Here is a 26,339-nt window from a genome sequence, read left to right as displayed (position 1 = left end):
CTGATAACGAGCGCTTCCATACTCTCATACTTAAGGAAAATAATAATCTGCAAGGAATTTCTTTACAGGAAGTAGCTCATAACATGTCTACGGTGGATTTTTATGAAACAAACACTTTGCATATAGAAAGACGATGATTCAAGCTTTTGGTACAGCTGCAATGTTGGTGAGTTTGATGTTATTTAATGCAATTAAATAGGACTTTTCTGTTTGGATGAATGGGCTGTCTATTGGGAAGTTGCACCTATGTAGCACCTTGCTGGCAAGATGTCTGCAGTCTGAATAAAGTTCCTTTCCCCTCCATCAGGCGCCTCGGCTGGCCAGGGGGGGGAAGTATAGAGACCAGTTCCTTTTCCCCTCCATCAGGCGCCTCGGCTGGCCAGGGGGAGGCAGTATAGAGACCAGTTCCTTTCCCCTCCATCAGGCGCCCCGGCTGGCCAGGGGGAGGCAGTATAGAGACCAGTTCCTTTCCCCTCCATCAGGTGCCCCGGCTGGCCAGGGGGAGGCAGTATAGAGACCAGTTCCTTTCCCCTCCATCAGGCGCCCCGGCTGGCCAGGGGGAGGCAGTATAGAGACCAGTTCCTTTCCCCTCCATCAGGCACCTCGGCTGGCCAGGGGGAGGTCCTAGTAAGATTTGAGACTAGTTTTTATTTGACAAAATAAAAACACAATAATCTTTTATTTCGTTTTTGTTTAGTTTTTGTCTGTGGAAGAAATATATAGTATATAATCAACAAAATCAACAACACTGCTTCTGAATCAGTGTTGTTTTTGTCGACTAAAACTAACCTTTTTCCGCTGACAAACTACATGGAAACTAAATGAAAACTAAGCTATGATGACTAAAACCATAAGACTAACAACTAGACTAAAATGTCAGAAAGGGACTGGTGGTATAAGTCATTTTAGCCCACAACAAAATTCTGTTCGACTAAATCTGTAGATTTAGTCGACTAAAATCTCACGACATTTAGTCGACTAAAACCAGACTAACACTAAAACATTCCAGGTGACTTTTCATTCCAAAGGCTATGACTATAAAACAAAATAATTGCTGCCAAAAAACAACACTTTTTGCCTCTGAACTCCCTCCCCCAGGCTGCTGGACCCCGCTACCAGCACGGAGATCGCCAACTACCCCATCTATAAGATCCTGTTCTGCGTGCGCGGGCACGACGGCACGCCCGAGAGTGACTGCTTCGCCTTCACCGAGAGCCACTTCAACGCCGAGATCTTCAGGATCCACGCTTTCCGTTGCCAAATCCAAGAGGCGGTAAGGGTTGAATTAGTTCATTTATTTTAAGTCTGTTCAGGACGGGAAGAAGCCCTTTTTTTAGAGTTTTAACCCATTTTGGGGCGGGAGCCCCTTTTGGTGTTTTAAAACAATATGTTATACTTTAGCTATTTGAAAAGTAGCAGATCTGAAAATGCGGGGCAAATCTTTGAATATTATGTTCTTTCAGAGCCGAACGTTTTTAACTCAAATCGTTGCTTTTGGAGGGTCCCTGGAACTACATATTTTCAGATGGGAGTCGGCGGCCAATTACATATAATATTGGGGGTCCTTGACATGAAAATGTTTGAGAATAGAAACATAGGGTTTTTCAGAAAACTGTCAGGATTCAGAAGACATTTTGTAGAATCGTTCCCAGGTCTAAATGGGTTAACCTGTTCAGGAGTTTTAAGCATTATGTTCTACTTTAGCTTTTGGAAAAATAGCAGATCTACAAGCTCATGGCTCACACCTCGTAGATGTGCCATTTTTGAGAAATCGTGAACATGTGGTGCAAACCTTTGAATATTACATTTGAATATTTTCAAAGATATAGTATTTTCAATTGAATATTATACGTTTTTACCTCAAATCTTTGCTTCTGGGAGGTCCCTGGGACGGGGGTCGGCGCCGCGGCCAAATTCAGATAATTCTGAGGGTCCTTGCCATGAAAAAGGTTGAGCATGGCATAGAAACATGGGTTTGGGTCAGGATTTTGGAATCGTCCTCAGGTCTAAATGGGTGTCGAGGTGTAGTGAATTGAAACACGTTTAGACCAATACCCGCGGTCATCATGTGGGCATACCTAACCATTTTTATGTGTTTATATATCAAAAGTCCGTGAACATAAAAATTGTATCACTTCTATTCAAGAGACTATGACTAAAACATTTGCTGCCAAAAACAACACGGCGGTTGGCACACCTGCAGGTGATTGCAATGTGTTCGCTAGGCCTCATATGACTTATGCCTGATGGCTTCACATCATAGACACACACACACGCACACACGCACGCGCGCACACACACGCACGCACGCACGCACGCACGCACGCACGCACGCACACACACACACACACACACACACACACACACTACAGTTAACAATGTGGCTGCCGTTCCGGTAGTGAACAATAGGGGGAGCAATAGCTCTTCATTACAGTCCTCGGCCACAGCAGTAGTAACAAGCTTCCCGTGAAAGCCTCCCCCCCCCACATCACCTCACATACACCCATGCACGCCCCCCCCCCCCCCCCCACCCCACACCTCACACAACTCATCTTGACCTCATACGTTCTCCACAGCATGGCACCAAGCACGCAAAGCTGCGTGCTTGGTGTGTTTGCCCCGATGGTTCTCCTGTGTTCATGTCTACACTGTAGGTCTGCACAGCCACCTCACTTTAAAACCAAAAAAAAAAATCCCAAATCAATTCTTATTTTTTCATCACTTAATCCTTTAACCGGCAGAAATGCTGAGGAAGTGGAGAAGAAAAGGAGTCCACTTGACGAGAATGTCCACTTCAGCACCGGTGAAATGTTTTCAGGTCATTTCACCAGGTGTTTTCAGGTCAAGAACCCCCCCAACAGTCAGACACACCATGAGTCAGACACCCTCCCCCAAAACCCATAACCTAACAGGAAACCACGGGTGATTTTTAACTCCGCAGCACGGATTAGGTTTAACCCGCCACGCATGTTGGGAGCTACGGTTGATTTTTAACCCGTCAGCACGGGTGATTTTTAACCCCGTCAGCACGGTTGATTTTTAACCTGCAGCATGGGTGATTTTTAACCTGCAGCTTGGGTGATTTTTAACCTGCAGCTCGGGTGATTTATAACCCACAGCACGGGTGATTTATAACCCACAGCACGGGTGATTTATAACCCACAGCACGGGTGATTTATAACCCACAGCACGGGTGATTTATAACCCACAGCACGGGTGATTTATAACCCACAGCACGGGTGATTTATTACCCACAGCACGGGTGATTTATAACCCACAGCACGGGTGATTTATAACCCACAGCACGGGTGATTTATAACCCACATCACGGGTGATTTATAACCCACATCACGGGTGATTTATAACCCACATCACGGGTGATTTATAACCCACATCACGGGTGATTTATAACCCACATCACAGGTGATTTATAACCCACATCACAGGTGATTTCTAACCCGCAAAAAATGAAAATATTCAAAATCTTGTCGCATCTTTTTCAAACTTTAGTTTTCTTCGAAAACGGCAGACCTTGGCGGCGGTTACCACCAGATTACATGCAGTGTTTGCGGTCGCTTTGTTCTCCGAAGCACCCCGTTCTCGGAGTGATGAATCAAAGCACTCTCCACTGTACGTCCTTGGTCGTGCCAGACCTCCCGGGGTCCCTGACGTTGGCAGCGTTTGTGAAGATGATGTCGGAGGAGCCCCTGGGGTTCGCTGTACCCCACCTAGCTTCTAGACCTAGAGTTGGGCCATTTTCAGGATGAGCTGGACACTTAAGCACTGTACTTTTTACTCCACTACAATTATTTGAAAACTTTGAGTTACTGATTCCTTTGTAGATTTTGATTTTATCATTACGAAACACTTCAGCCCTATGTGTGCATTTAAGGCATTTGCAAATAGCCGATCTGCAACCTCTCAATGCGTCGCGATGCGACACATTGTGAGCTCGTAGATCGGCTATTTTTCAAAAGATTTTGATACATTGGAAAACTTTAAATGATACATCCGGCACAATGAGTACTTCTACTTTTGGTACTTTAAGTACATTTTGATGTCGATACTGTTACTCGAGTACATTTTGAATTACGGACTTTTAACAGATTAGGTCAATATTGCAGTATTGATACTTACTTAAGTAAAACAATTGTGGGAAAGGCCTGCATCAATGAGACAGCAAAAGGAAGTTTCTTAATGTCTGTTAACTCGCGAGTGATTCGTTCATGAGAGCCGATACTTTGCCGTGACCGTGAACGAACCCGTTCACACACACACACACACACACACACACACACACACACACACACACACGCACGCGCACGCACACGCACATGCACACACACAATGGATAGTTTGGATACGTAGCCTAATGATCGTCGCTGCACTGATGAGCTGATTGAGCTCAGCTGAGAAATGTCTCTTCTGAGAATCTGATTGAATAGCCTAACGAGATGCAAATATGCGACGGTAGGCTAGTTCTGGGGTAGAATTCTCCCCGAACGCAGTTGGTGTGCTATTTATGCTAACTCAACTGGAGTGGTTAGTCTGTCCGTTAGTCTGTTAAAAAAAAACGTTTGCTCTGAAATAATGTATATTCAAAGATTCTCACCTCTACATCCACTTTCTGGTAGGGGTTTGCGTTGTGTTGTAGTTACTACAACGAGACTGCGGATGAGAATTAGCTTTTTTTTTTCTTTTGCAAAATCCGGTACATACATGTAATTAATGTATATGCATTGTCTAAACAAACATAATAAGTAGGAATTTATATCGCAAAAATGACATACTCCATGACATACATTTATTTGGTTATTAAAATGAACAATTTCCCTGCATAACCCGCCATATACGGCATTTATTCCATCCTATCTACACGCTAAATACGCTAAACCCCGCTATTTGTTTTATATGTTTAATTCACGTTTTGTAACGTCTTAAATGGAAAACCGGCTTTGTCGCGGACAAAGTGACGGGGCCGGCGCGTTATGATGACGTAACCAACCAACCGCCGGCTTGCAAGGGCTTCTGGAAAACTGAGTCCAATGCAAAGTGAACGAGGGGGTAGGGACAAATCTGTTTACTGTTCACAGAGAAACGCTCGGCGTGCGTAATCTTAAGGAGCTCTCTGTGGTTTTGACCGGATGGATATTGTGGAATGTCTGTGACCAATAACCAAGGCAGGACAGGGCATTGCAGCAGTTTAACAGGTTTTTTTTATTTCACCACAACTGAAATGATACAGGAGGTCGGAAGAGTAGGTCTCCTTGACAAATTATATCCCACAAAATGTCTGTTCTGTTATCCGCAGGTGTTTCCTCAGCCTGGGGGAGGATGAGAACAGTGTATTAGATTTCTACTCAGTTTATACTGCAGTCTCTCAGAGCGCGCTCCTCACTGGAGCTATACGCTATGACAGGACGGAGTTCCCTTTCTTCGGGTGACGTCATCAGTCTTTATCTTTGTCTTTAGCAGGTCTTCTCTCCCGATAGCGGGGGGGGGGGTTCAGCTCAGCTAGAGCGTATACATATCTTCAGGCCGCTCTCGGCAAATCAAATGAGCGGACTGTATTCCCAGACAGTGCTCAGGATAATAGTAATAATAATCAAAGGTTTCTTTCCGACCTTATTTTGTTGAGTATCCGTGCGTCACCGTGGCGGGGCTGCGCTCCTCCCGCAGCGAGATGCGGGAAGATGCGGGTGTTTAGTCGTACAGTCCAATTGTCTCCTTACAGAATAAAAGCGGCCATATCTTCCCGGCACTTCCCCGAGCTTCTATTTTGAAAGAAAAGCCATGCGCTGATTGTGTTAGACAACGTTAAAAACCATGTTAAACTCGCTTGGGGATCCAAGTACACTTGGAACTCAAAAGTTTGTTTCTCTAAGAATAGAGGGTTTTTAATGTCCTCGACACACAGAATAACCCCACGTGGTCGCTAGGATTCCCTCTTAGCGTTTCCGAGTCCAACCGAAAACAAAGCAGGGGCATTGTGCAAGGACGACCATGCAGGGACGGGCTGTTTTTGTTTTGGTCTCTTAATAGAAAGCAAAAGAAGAATATTGTCATTTATCGATAACAGCAGTTTTCCCCCCGACACCGTTTTACAGTCACTTGCCCCCCCCCAGCTCTGATGTAACTCAGGCTCTATGTGTGTGTGTGTGTGTGTGTGTGTCTGTGTGTGTGTGTGTGTGTGTTCCATGTGCGTGCGTGCGAGAAATAGAGTATTAGTGAATAATAGTGTAAAAGAGTACGCTGTACAATTCAATTTCACAACACACACTCTCTCTCTCTCTCTCTCTCTCTCTCTCTCTCTCTACTGCCAATAGAAACGGTATGTCTTCACTCACACTCTCCAGCCTGTTATCCTTATACTGTACGTCGGAGGCTTCAAACAATGGTTGTGTAACGTACAGGGATGTCCTCCATCAGACTCAATCAGTGTCATTTTGATTACATTTTGTGAGGCACTGCTGACCTCTTCTGTGACTTCCGGATTCCCAAACATCTCATAATATGCACGTGTATTATCGCGGCGCTAAACTGATTGTGGACAGTAGCTGCACTGCAAAGATTTGAAAGGTGTTTGTGTCTGTGTGTGTGTGCGCGTAGAAGTGATTATACTATTGCAAAACTGCTAAACATGTTGAAGTGCTTATTTATGAAAATGACACGGAGAAGAATATTTATATAAGAATAAGAGCCTAAACGTATACTACTTTGTTTCCATTGATCCAACGCAGGATCCAAGCAATTCAGAGATTCTTTAGAATAAAACATGCTCTGAAAAGAAACGCGGCCTTCTCAAAGTCTTTTCACGTCGTTCTCAAAGTCTTTTCATGTCAAGGACCTCCAAAAATAATGTAATTGGACTAAATCAACTGTAGATTTAGTCGACTAAAATCTCGGGGGTGACTAAAATGCGACCAAAACTTATAAGTGAAAGCTATTCGAGAGACTGTGACTCAAAACAAAAATCTAAAAATGTGCTGCCGAAAACAACACATGTTTGCCACAAGCGTTCCCTTTGTCTCCCTCTGCAGGTCAGCAGGATACTGTACAGCTTTGCCACCGCGTTCCGGCGCTCCGCTAAGAAGACCCTGATACCGTCTCAGCTGGCGGCGCCCCTCACCCCGGACAGTGACCTGTTCACCTTCACTGTCAGCCTCGAGGTCCGAGAGGACGATGGAAAGGGCACTTTCAGGTGACTCGCACGCACGCACGCACGCACGCACGCTAACCCCGTTAGACCTGAGGCTGATTCTACAAATGCCTTCTAAACCAGTAGTTTAGACAACGCTTTAGACAACACTCCACACGTCCCAAACTCTTCTCCCTTCTGGCTCCAAAACTGTGGAATGCACTTCCCATTGCAGTCAGAACTGCAGCATCACTCCCAATCTTCCGCCGTATAGTCTGAAAACCCACCTTTTCAGACTCCATCATGGCCCATAGCACTTACCCTATACCCCCTTAGATAGCATTTCTGTAGACTTAGATAGCATTTGATACAGACTTATAGCATGTTATGTAGACAGCGCTATAATTGCATTGTATATAGTCATAGCACACCATAGTACATATGTATAGCATAGTAGTATATATGTATAGTTTATATGTATAGTTTCATTATATAGATATTCCACTGTTGATAAAGGCTTCATGTGATGTATTCCCATGCTTTTGTTCTTGCTTAATGTAAGTCGCTCTGGATTAAGAGCGTCTGCTAAATGCCTAAATTGTAAATTGTATATTGTAGTTCTCAAACTTTTTGTGTGCCAGGAGTCAGGACCCTCCGATATTATTATTTTATTTTTACAAAATGATTACCTCGAAGGGGTCAAAGAGCTGGAGAGACACGGAGACCCCTGTCTCTCTCTCTCTCTAAACACTCTACATATAATCATACGAATCAATAATAATAAATATTCAACAATAGTCATTATCAGAATATAGTGATTCAACCTTTTAACAAAATACTTTTTGTTTTAATTGGTTTTAAATTTCATTTAAAACATATCACATACCTTTAAGTACAAATACTTGTACTTCCTGGTCTTCTTACTGTACTACTGTACAAAATGTACTGGAGATCAAATGTAAAACAAGGCAGTAAAGTAAACACAGATTACAGGACAAAAACAAAGAGAAAGTAAATAAGCAAAAAAGGGACAGTGTCTTTCGCCGTGCTCTGTCCCGAACACGTGTCTTTTAGACTTAAGTTCGATTCTACAAATGTCTTCAAAATGTCTTCAAAAGTCTCTGAAAAAACCTCATGTTTCTGGTGTCAGTCGTTCTCAAACATTATCAAGGACCCCCAAAAATATATGTATTTGGCGACCGACTGAAAGAAATGATTGTGATCATTCCAGGGACCTCCCAGAAGCAAAAATTTGAGTTCAAAAACGCTCAATAGCTATAGAGTACAACATAATGCTTAAAACATCAAAAGCGGTTTCCGTCCTGAATGGCCCTCTCTTACTAACCTTAGCGAAACAGATTTCAGTTACAACTGTCAACTCTCAGACCACTTTTTTTCTCCTGTCTTCAGCAAATCTCTTCACCAAAGAATAGCCGATCTACAACCAAAACACGTTGCAACGCCAACCGTCTTGAGCTTATAGATCTTCTTTCTTCCTTCCAGAATATGCATACTGGGGGGTTCAAGTGCAGGTTAAATAAATAAATAATAAAGAGAGGCAGATAAGAAATCTCCTTTAGCCATGAGAGAGAGAGAGAGAGAGAGAGAGAGAGAGAGAGAGAGAGAGAGAGAGAGAGAGAGAGAGAGAGAGAGAGAGAGAGAGAGAGAGAGAGAGAGAGAGAGAGAGAGAGAGAGAGAGAGAGAGAGAGAGAGAGAGAGAGAGAGAGAGAGCGCTGCAACCCATCTCTCTATATTTAGATCCCCCCTCTCCTGTGTTACTCAACAACTTCCACCAGTTCAACCCACATGAGCCAAAATCCTCGGCTTGTTCGGGGAAAACAACCACAAACAAAACAAAAAACACACGATGGGGGGGGGATTATTTTTTAGCAAAATGCACATTTCCTGCTCATTAGTTATCCGTTGATTATTATTACAAGCGAGCAGCAGAGACGCACTGTAGCATGATGAGAAACAATTTGTCCCTGTTAAGGAATAAGATGTGCTAACAGAATTGCGTAAACATAATACACTTGAAGGAAGGGGGGGAAAAAATGAACTGGCTTTTGGCTCAGCCCATTTAGACCTGAGAAATTAGTTTCCCGAAAAACCCTGATGTTTCTATAACAGTGGATCTCAAACAATTTCATGTCAAGGACCCCCAAAAATTATCAGAATTTGTCCACCGAAATATATTCTTCCAGGAACCCCCCCCCCCCCCCCCCCAGAAGCAAAGATTTTAGTTAAAAAAATAACAGCATCTACAAGCTCGTAGCTCGGCACTCGGTGCCACGCTATGATCTTGTAGATCTGCTATTTATCCAATAGCTAAAGTATAACATAATGCTTAAGGTTAAATCAATCAAGTCAATAGATTGTATAATGTATTGACTATTACTATAATATTGTTTGTTTATTTATTTATTAATTTATATAAACGTATTTCTTTCTTGAGTGTTCACATTTAATATTCATAGAGGGTGATATTTTCCAGACTCAGGCAAATAGCCTGCTGTATTACATTTATGGCATTTTCTAATTTTTTGATTTTCAGTCATGTTTGTTAATTTCATGATGAGCTAGATGACGTGAAAGATTTTTACAACATACACAATGCCCAAAATAAATGGGAAAAAAAATCACACCCGCGTGAACTGAGTGGTGCAGGCTGCCCAACTGCCAGCAGTGTTGCAGCTGTTCGTACTCCAAACCAGACAGACAGACGACAGACATACGTCCATACAGACAGATGTGGCCAGCCATTGAAACGGTTAGGCACAGCTCAAAAACTACATTAAAAAAAATCCATAGCGGAATTAGCAGATCTACAAGTTCACATTGTTATTTGAATGTGTGTGGGGATGTGAGCACTACTATTATTATAATAGTAGTAAAATACAGTAAAAAAATATATATATGTATATATTCTCACTGTTGAGCGTCTTACAAAATGGGTTATGAGAAACGTGTCTTGTTTTTGTTTTTAGTGCCGTGGCCAAAGACAAAGACAAGCAGAGTTTCAAGCTGCGTGCGGGCATGGGCAAGAAACTTGTCATCTACGTTCAGCAGACCTCCAACAAAGAACTGGCCATTGAGAGGTAATGTATCCCACCCGCTACATTCAAACATTACTGTACACAGTGGTTTTCAACCTTTTTCATGTCAAGGGCCATTATTTGTTCGGCATTTGAGCCACGGACGGACGAGATTTAGCCCCTCTGACCCAATAATACCTTTAGGAGAGGATAACAGGAAAGACAATTAATTCTTCTACATTCTCTAATTGTGTACATTATTGTTAAACTAGATAGCTTAACAATAATGTAACTCTTGAGAGCTTAAAATGAAGGTTTCATTTTACGCTCACTGGTGGTTTCATTTTACGCTCACTGGTGGTCCCCGGACCACTGGTTGAAATCCACTGCTATAGACCAATTCAGAAACGCGTCTCATGGTCGCAGCAAACACGTATTTCCTGTAGGCGGAGCCGACATAGCTGCGGTGTATTCTACTACATTGAACGGTACAGTGACTGATGTCAGTCTGCCTCAAACGTTACTCTTTTACCTGCTTTTTACTAGCACTAACTTTACAAAGATGCTCCAGAACATCGGGATGAACCTGTGTAGTCTATGGCTGCTCCAACAGTAGTGGCAACCAGTGGCGTGCACAGGTAGACACTAGGGGGTGCCAGAGCACCCTCTGCCCTTTTCCCTCTGGACAAAATGAACGTGCCCTTTTGAATTTGTATTTAATTATTTATTTGTATACAGTGTACACTGTACAGTATGTGGACCATGGTGACATTGATCAATTCTTGATAAAAAAAGCTTCTAATATATTATTTATGCCCCAAAATCTATAAATCTCACACTAATAAGGCAACCACCTATTATGTAAAATGTAGTACTAATTTAATATTAGTAAACTAGTCGACTAGTTGCTTAATGCCCTAGGCCTAGATCAGAATGTTTGGGTATTGGGCAAGACTTGACGGGGGCTTTCACTGCTTCGTCTCAACCATTACTCTGTGGCTCTGGTCTCAGCCACCGCGGTGCATTTTTTTGACATTCCGTTTTTCTCTTAGGTTGAATTTTGCCACCACCGTTGGAGCAGCCATATAAACTACGCAGGTTCATCCTGATGTTCTGGAGCATCTTTGTAAAGTTAGTGTTAGTAAAAATCAGGTAAAAAAGAGTAACGTTTGAGGCAGACTGACATCAGTCACTCTACCATTCAATGTAGTAGAAGAGCTGACTGTTTACACCACAGATAACGTCGTTTTTTGAAAGAATGGGCAGTTCACCATGTTATAATAATAATGAATTGCATTTTTATGGCGCTTTTCTATGCTACTTTCTATTCTACTCAAAGCACTTTCATTCATTCATTCATACATTGGGAGATGAAGCGGCGAACAGTCGACGCCAGCGTCCTCACTTCCCACCCCCAATCCAACCCTTGATGCGTGAGTGTCAAGCAGGGAGGCACTGGGTCCCATTTTTTAGAGTCTTTGGTATGACCCGGCCGGGGATCGACCTCCCAGTCTCAGGGCGGACACTCTAACCACAAGGCCACTGAGCTGGTTTAAGTTTATGTTATAATATATATTTTATATAAGGTTACAGCAGTGAAGAGAGACTGGCAGTAGGAAAGAAAGAAGTCCGCAGTAGCATAACATGAGCCAGGGAGGCTCCACTGTTTTTGTACGGTGCAGTTTTAAGGCCATAGATCAATGTGGACTGTGGAGTAATGAACAGTTGGCAGTTTACACTCTGCAGTACATTAAACAGTGATGACTTCACGAGTTCTTAAACACGGAGCCCGCCAGGATCAATTAATCTATTTATCGCGCATTGCCAAGGTTTTTTCCCCAGTTTCAACCCTTATTTTGAAGAGCCAAATATCCGTAACCGGGTGTTGCGATGACCTAATGCTGTGTGTGGTGTCTTGACCGGTTATTGTTCTCTCGCTCGGTAGTGAAAAAACCTTGTTTTCACCAGAAACGACATTCATTGCTCCGATTTGGAGATACAGCACATAGAGTGCAAGTGGATGCCCGCGCATCTTCAAAATGGCCACTGTCACACTTACAATTTACAATTTAGGCATTTAGCAGACGCTCTTAATCCAGAGCGAGTTACATTAAGCAAGAACAAAAAGCATGGGAATACATCACATAAAAGCATTTATCATGAAACATGCGTAAGCTAAGAAAGTAACAGTGGAATATCTATATAATGAAACTATACATATAAACTATACATATATACTACTATGCTATACATATGTACTATGGCGTGCTATGACTATATACAATGCAATTAGTGCTGTCTACATAACATGCTATAAGTCTGTTTTACACTGGGATGCTAACGAGACACGGCTATCGATGCAATCCGATCAAAACACGGATTAAAGAATATAAAGCCTAGAAAACGTAGGCTAAATTTAATCTACGCTTTCTACGCTTCTGGCGGGCTCCGCGTTAAAACGGTTAATGATGTTATAGGCCTAGTTTGGATTAGGAATATTACACACAAATCCTCTGGATATTTTGTTATAGTTACTCTTCTAGTTTATTCTTATTGTACCGCTTTGACAGTAGCGACGGCAACAGTGTTCCTGTTGTGAAACGCTAATGAAAGAAATGCAAAACAGACATAAGTGATGTTCTGAAAATCTATGTTTTGATTTGGGTTCTAAAAGAACAAGAGGATGAGGTTCATACGGTTAACCTCCGACCCGAGGACGATTCCACAAAATGTCTTCTTTCTTCTAAATCATGACAGTTTTCAGGAAAAACTCATATATGTCAGTGGTACTCAACCTTTTTCATGTCAAGGACCCCCAGGATTATAATGTTATTGGCCGCCGACCCCCATCTGAAAATATGTTGTTCCCAGGGCCCCCCAGAAGAAAAAGATTTGACTTAAAAACATTCGCTCTGAAAGAATATACATTCAAGGTTTGCGCCACATTTTCACGATTTCTCAAAAACGAGCTTGTAGATCTGCTATTTTTCAATAGCTAACATAATGCTTCAAACAACCAAAAGGGGCTCCCGCCCCCGGACGGGTCATACCAAAGACTATATACATAATAATATGGGACCCAATGCCTCCCTGCCTGGTTCTGATCAGCATCAAAGGGTTGGATTGGGGGTTGGTCAAACCTCCTTGGGATATAACGTTGTGTGTCAAGCCGCACGACTTTGACTTTTGAGAAGCGTCGGGCCTATAACAAGAAATCCAGACGTCCATAATAACAAAGGCACCGCTTGCTCACTTTCCAGAGTAAAGCAGGTATAAAGCCTGTTGAAGTTGAAGGCCTTTCCTTCCATATCCCATTCTGACCGGAAACCCATTTTGGTGTTGGCATCATGTTATGCTTTATCTATTGAAAAACAGCAGATCTACAAGCTCATAGCGCGCCACCGAGTGGCGCGCTACGAGCTTGTAGGTCTGCTATTTTTGAAAAATCGAAGAACGACTGACTTTTTTAAAATCTGATCTCAGGTCAGAATGGGGTTAATCAGACAAGTGTGTGTCCAGTGGAAACCTCGCATGAATCTGATCTCAGGTCAGAATGGGTTAAATACAGGTACAGTACGTACGGCTGTCTTGTCAGTCAGGGTTTAACCCATTCTGAACGGGAACCCATTTTGGTGTTAGCATCATGCCGTGCTTTAGCTATTGAAAAATAGCAGATCTACAAGCTCATAGCGCGCCACCGAGTGGCGCGCTACGAGCTTGTGGGTCTGCTACTTTTGAAAAATCGAAGAGCGACTGACAGAAGACCGTAGAAGACATTTTTTAGAATCTGATCTCAGGTCGGAATGGAAAACTGTCAGGATGTAAGAAGACATTTTTAGAATCTGATCTCAGGTCAGAATGGGTTAAGTGTTCCGGTGCTGTCGCAGCTCTAGGTGATTGATGCAAGGGCCTGAGAGGCATGTATAATGAAGTCTGTTGGTGGTTTGTTATTACTTCAGGAAAGGTCCGGAACGGGTCAGGACAGGAGATGGAACGCTGTGTTTAATCCATTTCGGGCGGGAACCACCTTTCGGTGTTCTAAGCATATTATGTTATACTTTAGCTATTGAAGAAATATCAGACCCACAAGCTCATATAGCGCGGCACTCTACGGGCACATTTTGGGTTCCTTGACATGACATTTTGAGCACCGCTGATATAGAAACACAGGTATTTCAGAAAACTGTCGTGATTTAGAAGATGTTTTTTTTTTTTTTCGACGTCGGGCTTAAATGGGTTAATGTTCTGCATGTTCTGGACTGTGTTAAAAAGGATGAGGTCCAGGAAGCTGTTGGTGGTAATGTATGCGTGATGTATTAGGCACCGGTCTCACTTTTATAAAAAAGAGATTTATTATGTCGTGTTTTTTGTTCTCTTCATCGTCTGTCTTTTTTTTTTATTGTCTTTCTTTTTGAGTGTGCTCTCTATATTCAACCTTTCTTCTCTCTCTCCTGTGTGCGTGTGCGTGCGCGTGTCTGCCCTCCAGGTGTTTTGGTCTCCTGTTAAGTCCAGGGAAAAATGTGAAGAACAGCGACATGCACCTGCTAGATCTGGTGGGTGACTGTGTGTGTGTGTGTCGGTGTCCCTGTATACCAGTACTGAACCTCTCGTGACATTTTTCAAATCCGCCTCTTGACCTGTGATGCATTTCTTTGCCCACATTGTCTCTACGTCGTTCATTCCCGCCATCTTTTCCCTTTTTGGATGAATGAGAAGGACCATGTATAGAAGAGACGATGTGAGCAAAAATAATGGCGACAATTTACGGCCGTCTTTCAGGGCTATACTGCCTACGTTTGAAGTTACCGTTGAACAGCCAGGGCTTAACTGGCTTATGGCCAGCCTAATTAACAGTGGATTGTGCCTTCTGCCTGCACTATTCATATGTGACCAGTGCCAGTATTTTCAACCACAACTCGGCAGTGTTCGTATTTCACAATTGACCAAAATATAAATTATTTCTTTTTTTGGTGGTTTTCGTTTTTAGCCACATTAACACAGTTGGAATGTTAAAGAATGTTTTTATTCCATCAGAAAGTCGTTTTAGTGTCATTAAGTCATTGTAATTGTTTAAACAAGTCACTATGTCTAATGTTTTAACCATTGAGTTAAGCAATGCTAACCAATGCTAATCAGAAAATCAGCTTTCCTTTCAAAGTATGCACATTCTGCTAAAATCCGCTTTTTTGTACGCAATCGTTTTTGAAGATAATACCAGTCTTTTACTAACTGGCTAACAGAAATAGCAGAGAAAGAAGTATTAACCATCGTATTTTGTAAAAAGTGTGTTTATTTTCGGTCCTCCTAAAGCTAATGTTCCAGAAGGGGCACTGGTGAATCACAACAAAGGAACATGCTGAAATGGCTTCCTGTTTCCAATAGCAGAAGAAGAAGACGAGGATTAATTTAATGTAAACATTGTAACATTGTCACCATTACGTGGCTATTATTAGTTGCTTTGGAATGTACCTTCCATGAAAATGAAGGTCATAATAACGCAGATCACATCGATATGTAATATAGCGCGATATGTACTTGTTTTAGCTACAGGATTGATATCAATGCTAAATGTAGATAAAAGCTATCGTTGCAGGGTTGCCAGGTTCTGAGAAATAAGCAACCCGGTATATGAAAACAAGCCCAAAATAATCGTTTTTTCATACTACAAAATGCCAAATAAATACAGTAGCCTTTAAAAAAAAGGAGAGATAACAGGAAAACTATCAAGATAACAACATTCTCTATTTGTGTAGACTTATTGGTGCAGTAGGCCTATGCATAATTTTTCTTTAGAAACAAGGCCAACTAATTATAATAAGCGGACATGGCAACACTGCTTGTTGACTAATGGAGGAATGAAGGGAAAACAGCGGCCCCTAAAGTCACAGATCACTGCTGAAATCTTTGAAGGTGGAATGCTCTATTTTGACATTTCTGATTCACTAGGTTTCAAATGGTCATATCTTCTTCATTTCCCCCCCCCATTTCAATGAGCAATACATCATATGAAAGGTTACAGTGTGCAGTTTCATAATATGTAAATAACTGAAAAATGACCAGGGCCCCCTTGTATATCAAACTACTGTCCCCGGTCACATATGTTTAATTTGTCATTTTGATGCCAATAGAAAAATATGTGATATACACACTACATCTCATTCTCACACGGCAATCCTATAGCATTAGACACTCAGTCCTGAAGGTGGCGGTAACGTCACAATTATGCCGATTTTGACAAAATAGAGCGAATCTGGCGATGTCACTCCCGGTTTAAGGAACAATAGCATCCGGTACTAGCTTTGGACTGTGCAGCACTATCAGATGTCCGGTGATGCTAAGCGATCATTGTTTATTTTAATAACTAAGTCAAATTAAGCTCCTAATCAAGCCCAAAATATCGCATTTCTTTGCTTGCAACAGACCCGGTCTGTAGCTAGCTACGTGCACGCCCGTGCACACAACACAGGCCTCTATATATGGCTCATAATCTCATTGATTAGAGCTTAATTTGACTTAGTTATGACAATAAATGCGATCGCGGGGCCAAACTCATTCTAGGCCAGTATTATTAGATGGCCGACGTTCAGTTCCGGTTCAAACTGGTTATAAACATCCGCTACTTTCTGGGACAGGTTATGCAAAAAACGTCTGGCACCCATGCACCACTCCATCTGGTGGCCACCCGGCAGAACAGCACCTAAGGTGTTTGTAATCGCCAGTGGTGGAAAAAGTACAAAAATATTTTACTTAAGTAGAAGTACTGATTCTCTACTTGAAAATTACTTAAGTAAAAGTACAAAGTGCCCATTAAGAAAGTTACTTAAGTAAAAGTATAAAAGTACCTCAAATAAAATGTACTTAAGTACAAAAATTTACCCGGCGTAAAATGTACTTAAGTATAAAAGTAAAAATTACAAAGTACAAGTACAAAGTACAAAATACAAAATTATTTTCAAAATGAATACAAAGAAATGAATTTCCAAAATTGTCATCCTGTCAAAAGTGGCTTTATTCCAAAAAATTAAATAGCATACAAATACTGAAAATACAGAACCCCCAACAGCATACATCGTGTTGGGAAAGTTCTTTTTTTTTTTGGAACTATAGTTCAGTTCACAGTTCAACATTTTTAAAATGAACTAGTTCCGTTCATAGTTCAACTATTATAGTTATTTTTCGTTCTTTTTTTGCTTTAATTTTTATATATTTTTTACATTTTACAAAAAATGCTCTTTTGCAATGTGAAATGCCACCGAATTATTTTTCCTTCTCTATATGGGCTTTTGCATGCTTTTATTGTGAAGGCAAAAGTTTCTGAACGTTCTCAGAGCCTGCATCTCCGCATGCTGGGGTTGGCTGATCTACAAGCTCACAACGTGTCCGGACGCGACGAGTTGTGAGCTTGTATATCAGCTATTTTCAGCACGGAACACTTTGTACGGCGAAGAATAAATTAGGCATCACTGAGCTTCATTCACTGTGGAAGAGAGATGTCTTTTGTTGGCCGTTCGTGGCGATATTATGGACACGTACCTCCTCGAAGCGATAATAACCAACTAAGCTATTGGAAGCTATTTTTCGTGGCACATTATGTGTGTACAACAACAAGTTCCCTCAGTGTTTGTGTTAGGAGTTGGGACAGTGTCTGCTGTCTGTCAGCGTGCATGATCATCATGCAGTAGCTAGATGCGCGCTCCAGTGATGGCTGAGAAAGATTAGTTAATTTGTGTCGGATAGGGACTTATTGGTTGGTTTTCCGCTAAATATTAAGGCATGTTTAGGGTGTGTTTTAGTGCCGGGGATTTCGCCTGTTCAATTCTCAACTGCGCATTCCTCCAGTAAGACAAATATAAGATTTTATTATTTAATTTGTAGCGAGTAACGAGGTGTCCGATTTTAAATATAGCGCATTAAAAGTACGATTTTTTCCTTGTAAATGTAACGAAGTAAAAGTAAAAATACAGCAAAAGAAAAGTAGTCAATAAAAGTACAAATTCTCCAAACTTGTACTTAAGTACAGTAACGAAGTAATTGTACTTCGTTATTTTCCACCACTGGTAATCGCTCGTAGTGTTGAAAAATATTCCAAAGTGCCGACAACAACAACGGACCGGACGGGGCAGCCGCGCGCTGCTAGGCAGGTTTCCCATTGTGAACGATTTGGGGACTCAATTTCCCAGAACCCTTTGCACGCCGGCGCGACGGACCTTTCTGCGATGACATCATCAAAACGCGGCTCATATCCCATTCTGCCGGGTGGATTCTGCCCGTATGACTTAAAACTGATTAAAAACGTGGATTAAACACTGAAAACACAACTCTCAGGCAACTCTCGAATCACAGGGAAAGTGTTCCACAATTAATTAACTCGAGCAACTTGTGAATAGAAGTCAAAGTGTTTTAATGCATCGCAGGTCTTTCTTAACCCATTTTTGGCGGGAACGCCTTTTGGTGTTGGCATTGTGTTGCGCTTTAGCTATTGAAAAATGGCAGATAGGGTTGAAGTGGTTACTGTATGTTTTCCAATCAAAATTAAAATCGCCAAAGTAACTAGTAACTAACATTATCAAATAAGATGTAGTGGAGTAGAAGTAAAAGTACTGGAAATTAGAAATACTCAAGTAAAGTACAAATACTCAAAATTGTACTTAAGTGCAGTATTTAAGTAAAAGTACTTAATTACTTTCCACCACTGTTTTTAGTGTATGGTTGTGTGTGTGTGTGTGTGTGTGTGTGTGTGTGTGTGTGTGTGTGTGTGTTCGTTCGTTCGTTCATGTAACGGGAACTCATGTTTGACCGTTGGGCCGTTCCTCTCCAGGAGTCGATGGGGAAGAGCTCTGACGGGAAGTGTTACATCATCACGGGAAGTTGGAACCCCAACACGCCTCAGTTCCAGGCTGTGAACGAGGAGACGCCTAAAGGTGACACTATTCTTTTCCAGACCAGATTCACACACACACACACACACACACACACACACACACACACACTCGTGCTCTGTGAGGGCGGGTCCACGGCAATGCAACCCAGCAAGCACGGTCAGGCCCCTGGACGAATTAGTGACGTCACCGATTGGGCCCCTGATCAAGTCAAACCAAGACTATAGTCACATCTGGCCCAGAATATCACCTGATTTCAACCAACATACATTTTTACCCACTAAGACGGACGTCCCTGGATGAATCAGAGAGAGCCCGATCGAGGCCAGATCGACTTAAGTCATGTCATAACTAGTCAGATCTGGCCCAGAATAAGCTACATTATTTAAACTGGTGAAGACGTCCTGGAAATGACGTAAAGATCATCCCCACATGGGCTGTGATCTGGCCTATAGTCCTGAACGTAAAGATCATCCCCATATGGGCTGTGATCTGGCCTATAGTCCTGAACGTAAAGATCATCCCCATATGGGCTGTGATCTGGCCTATAGTCCTGAACGTAAAGATCATCCCCCACATGGGCTGTGATCTGGCCTATAGTCCTGAACGTAAAGATCATCCCCATATGGGCTGTGATCTGGCCTATAGTCCTGAACGTAAAGATCATCCCCACATGGGCTGTGATCTGGCCTAGTCCTGAACGTAAAGATCATCCCCATATGGGCTGTGATCTGGCCTATAGTCCTGAACGTAAAGATCATCCCCATATGGGCTGTGATCTGGCCTATAGTCCTGAACGTAAAGATCATCCCCATATGGGCTGTGATCTGGCCTATAGTCCTGAACGTAAAGATCATCCCCATATGGGCTGTGATCTGGCCTATAGTCCTGAACGTAAAGATCATCCCCCACATGGGCTGTGATCTGGCCTATAGTCCTGAACGTAAAGATCATCCCCCACATGGGCTGTGATCTGGCCTATAGTCCTGAACGTAAAGATCATCCCCCACATGGGCTGTGATCTGGCCTATAGTCCTGAACGTAAAGATCATCCCTGTATGGGCTGTGATCTGGCCTATAGTCCTGAACGTAAAGATCATCCCTGTATGGGCTGTGATCTGGCCTATAGTCCTGAACGTAAAGATCATCCCCATATGGGCTGTGATCTGGCCTATAGTCCTGAACGTAAAGATCATCCCCATATGGGCTATGTATGATCTGGCCTAGTCCGGAGTCACTGGAGGACGTCATCGTAACGTTATCATTTGGCTCGCTGGGAAGGCATTGTTTGTTTATAGATGGGTTGTGTTCTGAGCACTCATGTTCCATTTCCTTCATTCTAACGGATTCCATTTCCAGTGGTGGTGAGTGGCCCTAAAACAGCTCCCTTTAGTTTCCTCTGTGATGCAGTCATGTCCAAGTATTGTCTCCGTTCGGTGCCCAAATACAAAAAAGAACAAACTATGGCCTACAAAGTTTACAAACCGTCCACGCACCGCATGGATATACAATATTTACTGTATAGTATAATACGTGAAGGTATATTCAGTGATTTCACTTAATTCAAATATCACTTTTTTAATTGTTTGTTTTTTTGCGATAACCCTCCCTACTACAGAGTGTGCTGACAACTGGGGACAACAAACCTTAGGTTTCATTTTTGGCTAGGTGGCCCAGCCTTCATCCAATCAGGATAGAGAGGGGCCTTCCGCCAATCATGATCGAGCGGGGGGCGTGCCTTGTTGTGTGTGCTGTTGGCCAGTCGTGTGTGTCCCGCCCCCCCCCCTCCACTGTAGTGCGTGCATGTGCACATCTTGTTAGAGCGGCGGACCGGGTTTTTTTTCTCCAAATCACCCAAATCACTAAATGCTTCTTTAAAACACCCACAATGGGTAGGTACCCTCACAAAAAACATGCAGTAATCCTGGTCACTAAACTGCCTCCCCCTGGCCAGCCGGGGCGCCTGATGGAGGGGAAAGGAACTGGTTGGAATAACGTGTTCCTTCCACGCGCTACGTCCAACCAGGGAAACTCCCCCCCCTGTCGGGTGTAAAGGAGCAACTTGGACACTCAGGCATGAAGGAAGCATGAGTTCAAGTCCGTTGCTCTCCCCTTGTTCCCCATATAATGGGGACTAGGTTGGTGGAGGGTGTGTAGAGCCCAGGATCACATTAGATAATTGACACAGTGGTGAAAAATGGGTTAAAAAATCGTAAAAAAAAACCCCACCCACAATGGGTTAAAGAATCTGAATAAAGGTGACCATGGTCCTTTTTGTCTTTTCCCCCATATAGATAAGTTCATGTACATGACGACGGTTTGTCTTTTCCCCCGTATAGATAAGTTCATGTACATGACGACAGTTTGTCTTTTCCCCCTTATAGATAAGTTCATGTACATGACGACAGTTTGTCTTTTCCCCCGTATAGATAAGTTCATGTACATGACGACAGTTTGTCTTTTCCCCCGTATAGATAAGTTCATGTACATGACGACAGTTTGTCTTTTCCCCCTTATAGATAAGTTCATGTACATGACGACGGCGTGTCTTTTCCCCGTATAGATAAGTTCATGTACATGACGACGGCGTGTCTTTTCCCCGTATAGATAAGTTCATGTACATGACGACGGCGTGTCTTTTCCCCGTATAGATAAGTTCATGTACATGACGACGGTTTGTCTTTTCTCCGTATAGATAAGTTCATGTACATGACGACGGCGTGTCTTTTCCCCGTATAGATAAGTTCATGTACATGACGACAGTTTGTCTTTTCCCCGTATAGATAAGTTCATGTACATGACGACAGTTTGTCTTTTCCCCGTATAGATAAGTTCATGTACATGACGACAGTTTGTCTTTTCCCCCGTATAGATAAGTTCATGTACATGACGACAGTTTGTCTTTTCCCCGTATAGATAAGTTCATGTACATGACGACAGTTTGTCTTTTCCCCCGTATAGATAAGTTCATGTACATGACGACGGTCTTTTCCCCGTATAGATAAGTTCATGTACATGACGACGGTTTGTCTTTTCCCCGTATAGATAAGTTCATGTACATGACGACGGTTTGTCTTTTCCCCCATATAGATAAGTTCATGTACATGACGACGGCGTGTCTTTTCCCCCATATAGATAAGTTCATGTACATGACGACAGTTTGTCTTTTCCCCCGTATAGATAAGTTCATGTACATGACGACAGTTTGTCTTTTCCCCCATATAGATAAGTTCATGTACATGACGACGGCGTGTCTTTTCCCCCATATAGATAAGTTCATGTACATGACGACGGTTTGTCTTTTCCCCCGTATAGATAAGTTCATGTACATGACGACGGTTTGTCTCTTCCCCCATATAGATAAGTTCATGTACATGACGACAGTTTGTCTTTTCCCCGTATAGATAAGTTAATGTACATGACGACGGTCTTTTCCCCGTATAGATAAGTTCATGTACATGACGACGGTTTGTCTTTTCCCCGTACAGATAAGTTCATGTACATGACGTCAGTTTGTCTTTTCCCCGTATAGATAAGTTCATGTACATGACGACGGTTTGTCTTTTCCCCCGTATAGATAAGTTCATGTACATGACGACGGCGTGTCTTTTCCCCCGTATAGATAAGTTCATGTACATGACGACGGCGTGTCTTTTCCCCCGTATAGATAAGTTCATGTACATGACGACGGTTTGTCTTTTCCCCCGTATAGATAAGTTCATGTACATGACGACGGTTTGTCTTTTCCCCCATATAGATAAGTTCATGTACATGACGACGGCGGTGGACCTGGTGATCACGGAGGTGGAGGAGCCGGTGCGTTTCCTCCTGGAGACGCGGGTCCGGGTCTGCTCGCCCAACGACCGGCTCTACTGGCCCTTCAGCAAGCGGAGCTACACGGAGACCTTCTACCTGAAACTACGACAGGTATACTTTAACCCATTCTGACCTGAGATCAGATTCAAAAAAATGTCTTCTGCATCCTGACAGTTTTCCATTCTGACCTGAGATCAGATTCTAAAAATGTCTCTTTGAAAATGACAGTTTTCTGTCTTTTCTGAAAAAGCTATGTCAGTCGTTTTCAAAAATAGCTAAAGCATAACGTAATGCTAACACCAAAAGGGGTTCCCGCCTAAAATGGGTTAATTCCGACGTCATTTTGTAGTCCTTTACGTTACGTCCGGGTCCAAGTGGCACCAGCTCCCGTCCGCATCTCAGTGTAAATAGAATATCTAAACGCGTGAATCTTTTTACAATGACGTTATTTTTCAGAAAGGAAACCATTGAGGGTTAAAATGGGTCTTAATGCGTCCAACTCGAGTAGAATTATTAATGTTTTGTACAAGTGTCCATGACAACAAAAATATATGATGTGGAGAGAATAAAGACTATTAGTATCATTATTATTGAAGGTGGCAACAGTCCATTTGCTCTGTAAAATATTTCGGGGGCATATTTTGAATGTGTGCAGGCTTGAGTATGTTGAATCTAGTTTGCATTGATGAGGATTTAGTTGACACAATAAAATAAAATGGCGATAGTATTCCATGTGGGGCAGACGGCCTGTCACAGCCAGATTTGGGAGAGCAGCGCAGCTTTGTTGTTGCGAGGAAAGGAAAGCGGTAAAATTAGACTTTCGTGGTTGTTTTCGTCTCAGATTTAGTCCGACGGAGCGTCACAGTATATAACTCTATGGGGACACAAAAGCGACACAAAAGTAGGACCCGGAAGTATCTCAGGAGGGGGCGCTCAGGTCACAGCTAAAATACTGAATAGTGACAGCTACGCCTCCTACCTGAAACTACCACAGGTACTGTAGTCCATAGTGACAGCTACACCTGAGACCTGAAACTACCACATGGGTACTGTAGTCCATAGTGACAGCTACACAGAGACATTCTATACCTGAAACTACCACAGGTACTAGGCATGCAACGATATATCGTATATCGAATCGGGGCTGCAACTAACGATTATTTTCGTAATCGATTCATCGGGCGATTATTTAAACGATTCATCGATTTATCGGATTATGGCACCTTTTTGCAATTACTTTGCTTCAAGGTATTTTAGGCATGTTGTAACTAACAATAAAGACAATAAAATGAATACTCCTTCAAAATTACTATTTTACCCCCATGGCACGCATGGGTCCAATGTTTGATACCCGCACCCGTCCCGCCCGTCAATCATCAGTTCCACAACTCGAAACCAGATCCGCCCCGCCCGTCAAAGAATGGACCCGCCCGTATCACAGGCACCGATAGCTATCATTGACTTTATTTCATCCAACACCGCATGTGGTGTGGTGGTGGTGTGGCGGCAGTGTGTTGCACACGGAACGGAAGACATGTAGTTCATGACTGAGGCTATACTGCTGCTTATTATCACAACATAAAGTTATATCATGATTTCAACCTAAATGGCATCTTGGCATAATATATCAACAAGGAGAGGATGATATAAAAAAAGATTAGCCTGATGAGTCGACCGTCTTGATCCAAGGCTGTTTCAAACATGGTCCTCACTCATCAGGCTAATCTTTTTCACTTTATTTACACTTAGACAGAGTGGCGCATTAGGCCAACATTACCTGGGTTATAGGGCTGACCTTCGATTCCGTATTTGATGATCGATTCAAAATCGATTCCCGCGTTTCGAACGTCGACGCTTCGAAACGTCAACGGGGGGGGGGGGGGGGGGGGGGGGGGGGGGGGGGGGGGGGGGGGGGGTGAGGCGCGCAATGCGCGCGATGCGAGCAGTGACTCTTTGGCTTAAACAACGATATAGCGGAGAGAAAGGCATGCTTGGATTGGTCTCACTTTCTTTATTTGAAACAATAAGCAACAACTGTTGCAGGCTTGCAGCCTTCATGAAAGCAGTGACGCACAAATAATTAGGCTTAATAAAACATCCGACCGTAACAAGTCAACTGCCTGAAATAGGCATTACCTCTCCATCAAATAAAAATATATATAATCCAAACTCCTCTGTCAATTGTAAACGAACGGTAACATGAATGAACTTTTCAAGCCTGACACTTGTCATTATAACAATCTGAGTATTGCCTGAATAATGCCACTAGTGAAATCCCATTTTTTTATCGACATGCGATGCCGATGGAGAAATCCCACATAGTTAAATTTACCTCATAGTCATGCTGCATGCGCTGTTGGTCGATGAAGAATTATAATCCAAGGTTTGTCAATCATATTATGGTTTATGGTTGAAAGTAAACCATAATATTAAAGTAAACTCTAAGAAGAGATCTGCAGACTGCAGTGCAGAATGCATGCAGCTCCGCTTGCTAATTGAGTTGACATTTGCGCAACTTCACTGCATTACAGTAATTAGTTATTAGCCAGCACCTGCTCCAATATAGGCCTAAATCAAACTTTATTTATATAGCACATTTAAAACCAATTCTTCGGTGCACTGAGCGCACTCACCATGTGAATCCAAGCAGCGCAATGGCTCATCGATAAAAGTTGAGATTTTATAGTGGCATTATTCAGGCAATACTCAACAGATTGTTATAATTCCAAGTGATCTATAATCTGTGAAGTTTATATTTTCATTTTCGTGTAAGTAATGTTTTTATATGACTTATCAAACATGGTAGCCTATATTTAATGTCCACTGAGCTGTGGTGCATGCGCTTGCCTTCCTTGTTAACACGGGGAAAGAGGAGGCGTTGCGAGGTGCTGCGAGGCGCAAGCATGGCTCGCGGACCAAATGGGGCCGTCTCGCGGACCAAAAGCGGCCGCTTTTTTAAAAATGACTATTCGATTCAAAATTTAAAAATCGATTCCCGTGCGTATCGATTGAACGTCGATTAATCGATTTTTTTGGGTCAGCCCTACTGGGTTAGCTTACATCTTGTGTTGAATGTTGGCATTATACATTATAATCCCTTGGTGTTTCATCAGCGCGAACGGAAATATAGGCTACAGTCTGCAGCCTGGTGATAAAAAAATAAACTCCACACGTGGAATGCTACGATAAGGAAGCAAGGATTAGACCGTGATGTCACTGCTATGCAACAAGGAAGTAGCATGAAGCACAGCAGCAGAAACTGAACGCCATTATGAAGGAATCCGCAGTGATGTGACATCACTGACGATTCCTTGGGCATGTGACGGATTAAACTTGTCTCCGCTGTTGAGGAGAAACCCCAGCTCAGCTGCTGTTTAACACCGCGCAGTGCGGGTCCACTGATTAAAAAGGTCACCCACCCGCGTTGTGTTGCGTTCCGCCCGTACCCGTATAAGTTATATCGCCTGCCCG

At 42.7% G+C, this 26,339-nt stretch overlaps 1 protein-coding gene across 2 annotated transcripts in view; it reads left to right on the top strand.

Annotated features, from left to right (window-relative positions):
- Nucleotides 1–26,339, top strand: part of rabgap1 (RAB GTPase activating protein 1) — a 154,774-nt gene that overhangs the window by 31,572 nt on the left and 96,863 nt on the right. The window contains exons 6-11 of one of the 2 annotated variants that reach the window (XM_080756241.1): nucleotides 1,099–1,273; nucleotides 7,041–7,201; nucleotides 10,126–10,236; nucleotides 14,660–14,726; nucleotides 18,992–19,094; nucleotides 22,810–22,979. In XM_080756241.1, coding sequence (XP_080612367.1) covers nucleotides 1,099–1,273; nucleotides 7,041–7,201; nucleotides 10,126–10,236; nucleotides 14,660–14,726; nucleotides 18,992–19,094; nucleotides 22,810–22,979 — 787 coding nt within the window. Of the gene's footprint in view, nucleotides 1–1,098; nucleotides 1,274–7,040; nucleotides 7,202–10,125; nucleotides 10,237–14,659; nucleotides 14,727–15,483; nucleotides 15,585–18,991; nucleotides 19,095–22,809; nucleotides 22,980–26,339 lie in introns of those variants that run through there. The other variant, XM_080756242.1, reaches the window with a different exon arrangement.

The sequence above is a fragment of the Protomyctophum bolini genome (assembly GCF_963924005.1).
Source record: "Protomyctophum bolini genome assembly, chromosome: 22".
Lineage (NCBI taxonomy): Eukaryota > Metazoa > Chordata > Actinopteri > Myctophiformes > Myctophidae > Protomyctophum > Protomyctophum bolini.
Note: the sequence above shows the minus strand (reverse complement) of the source record. Positions and strands in the feature narration are given on the sequence as shown.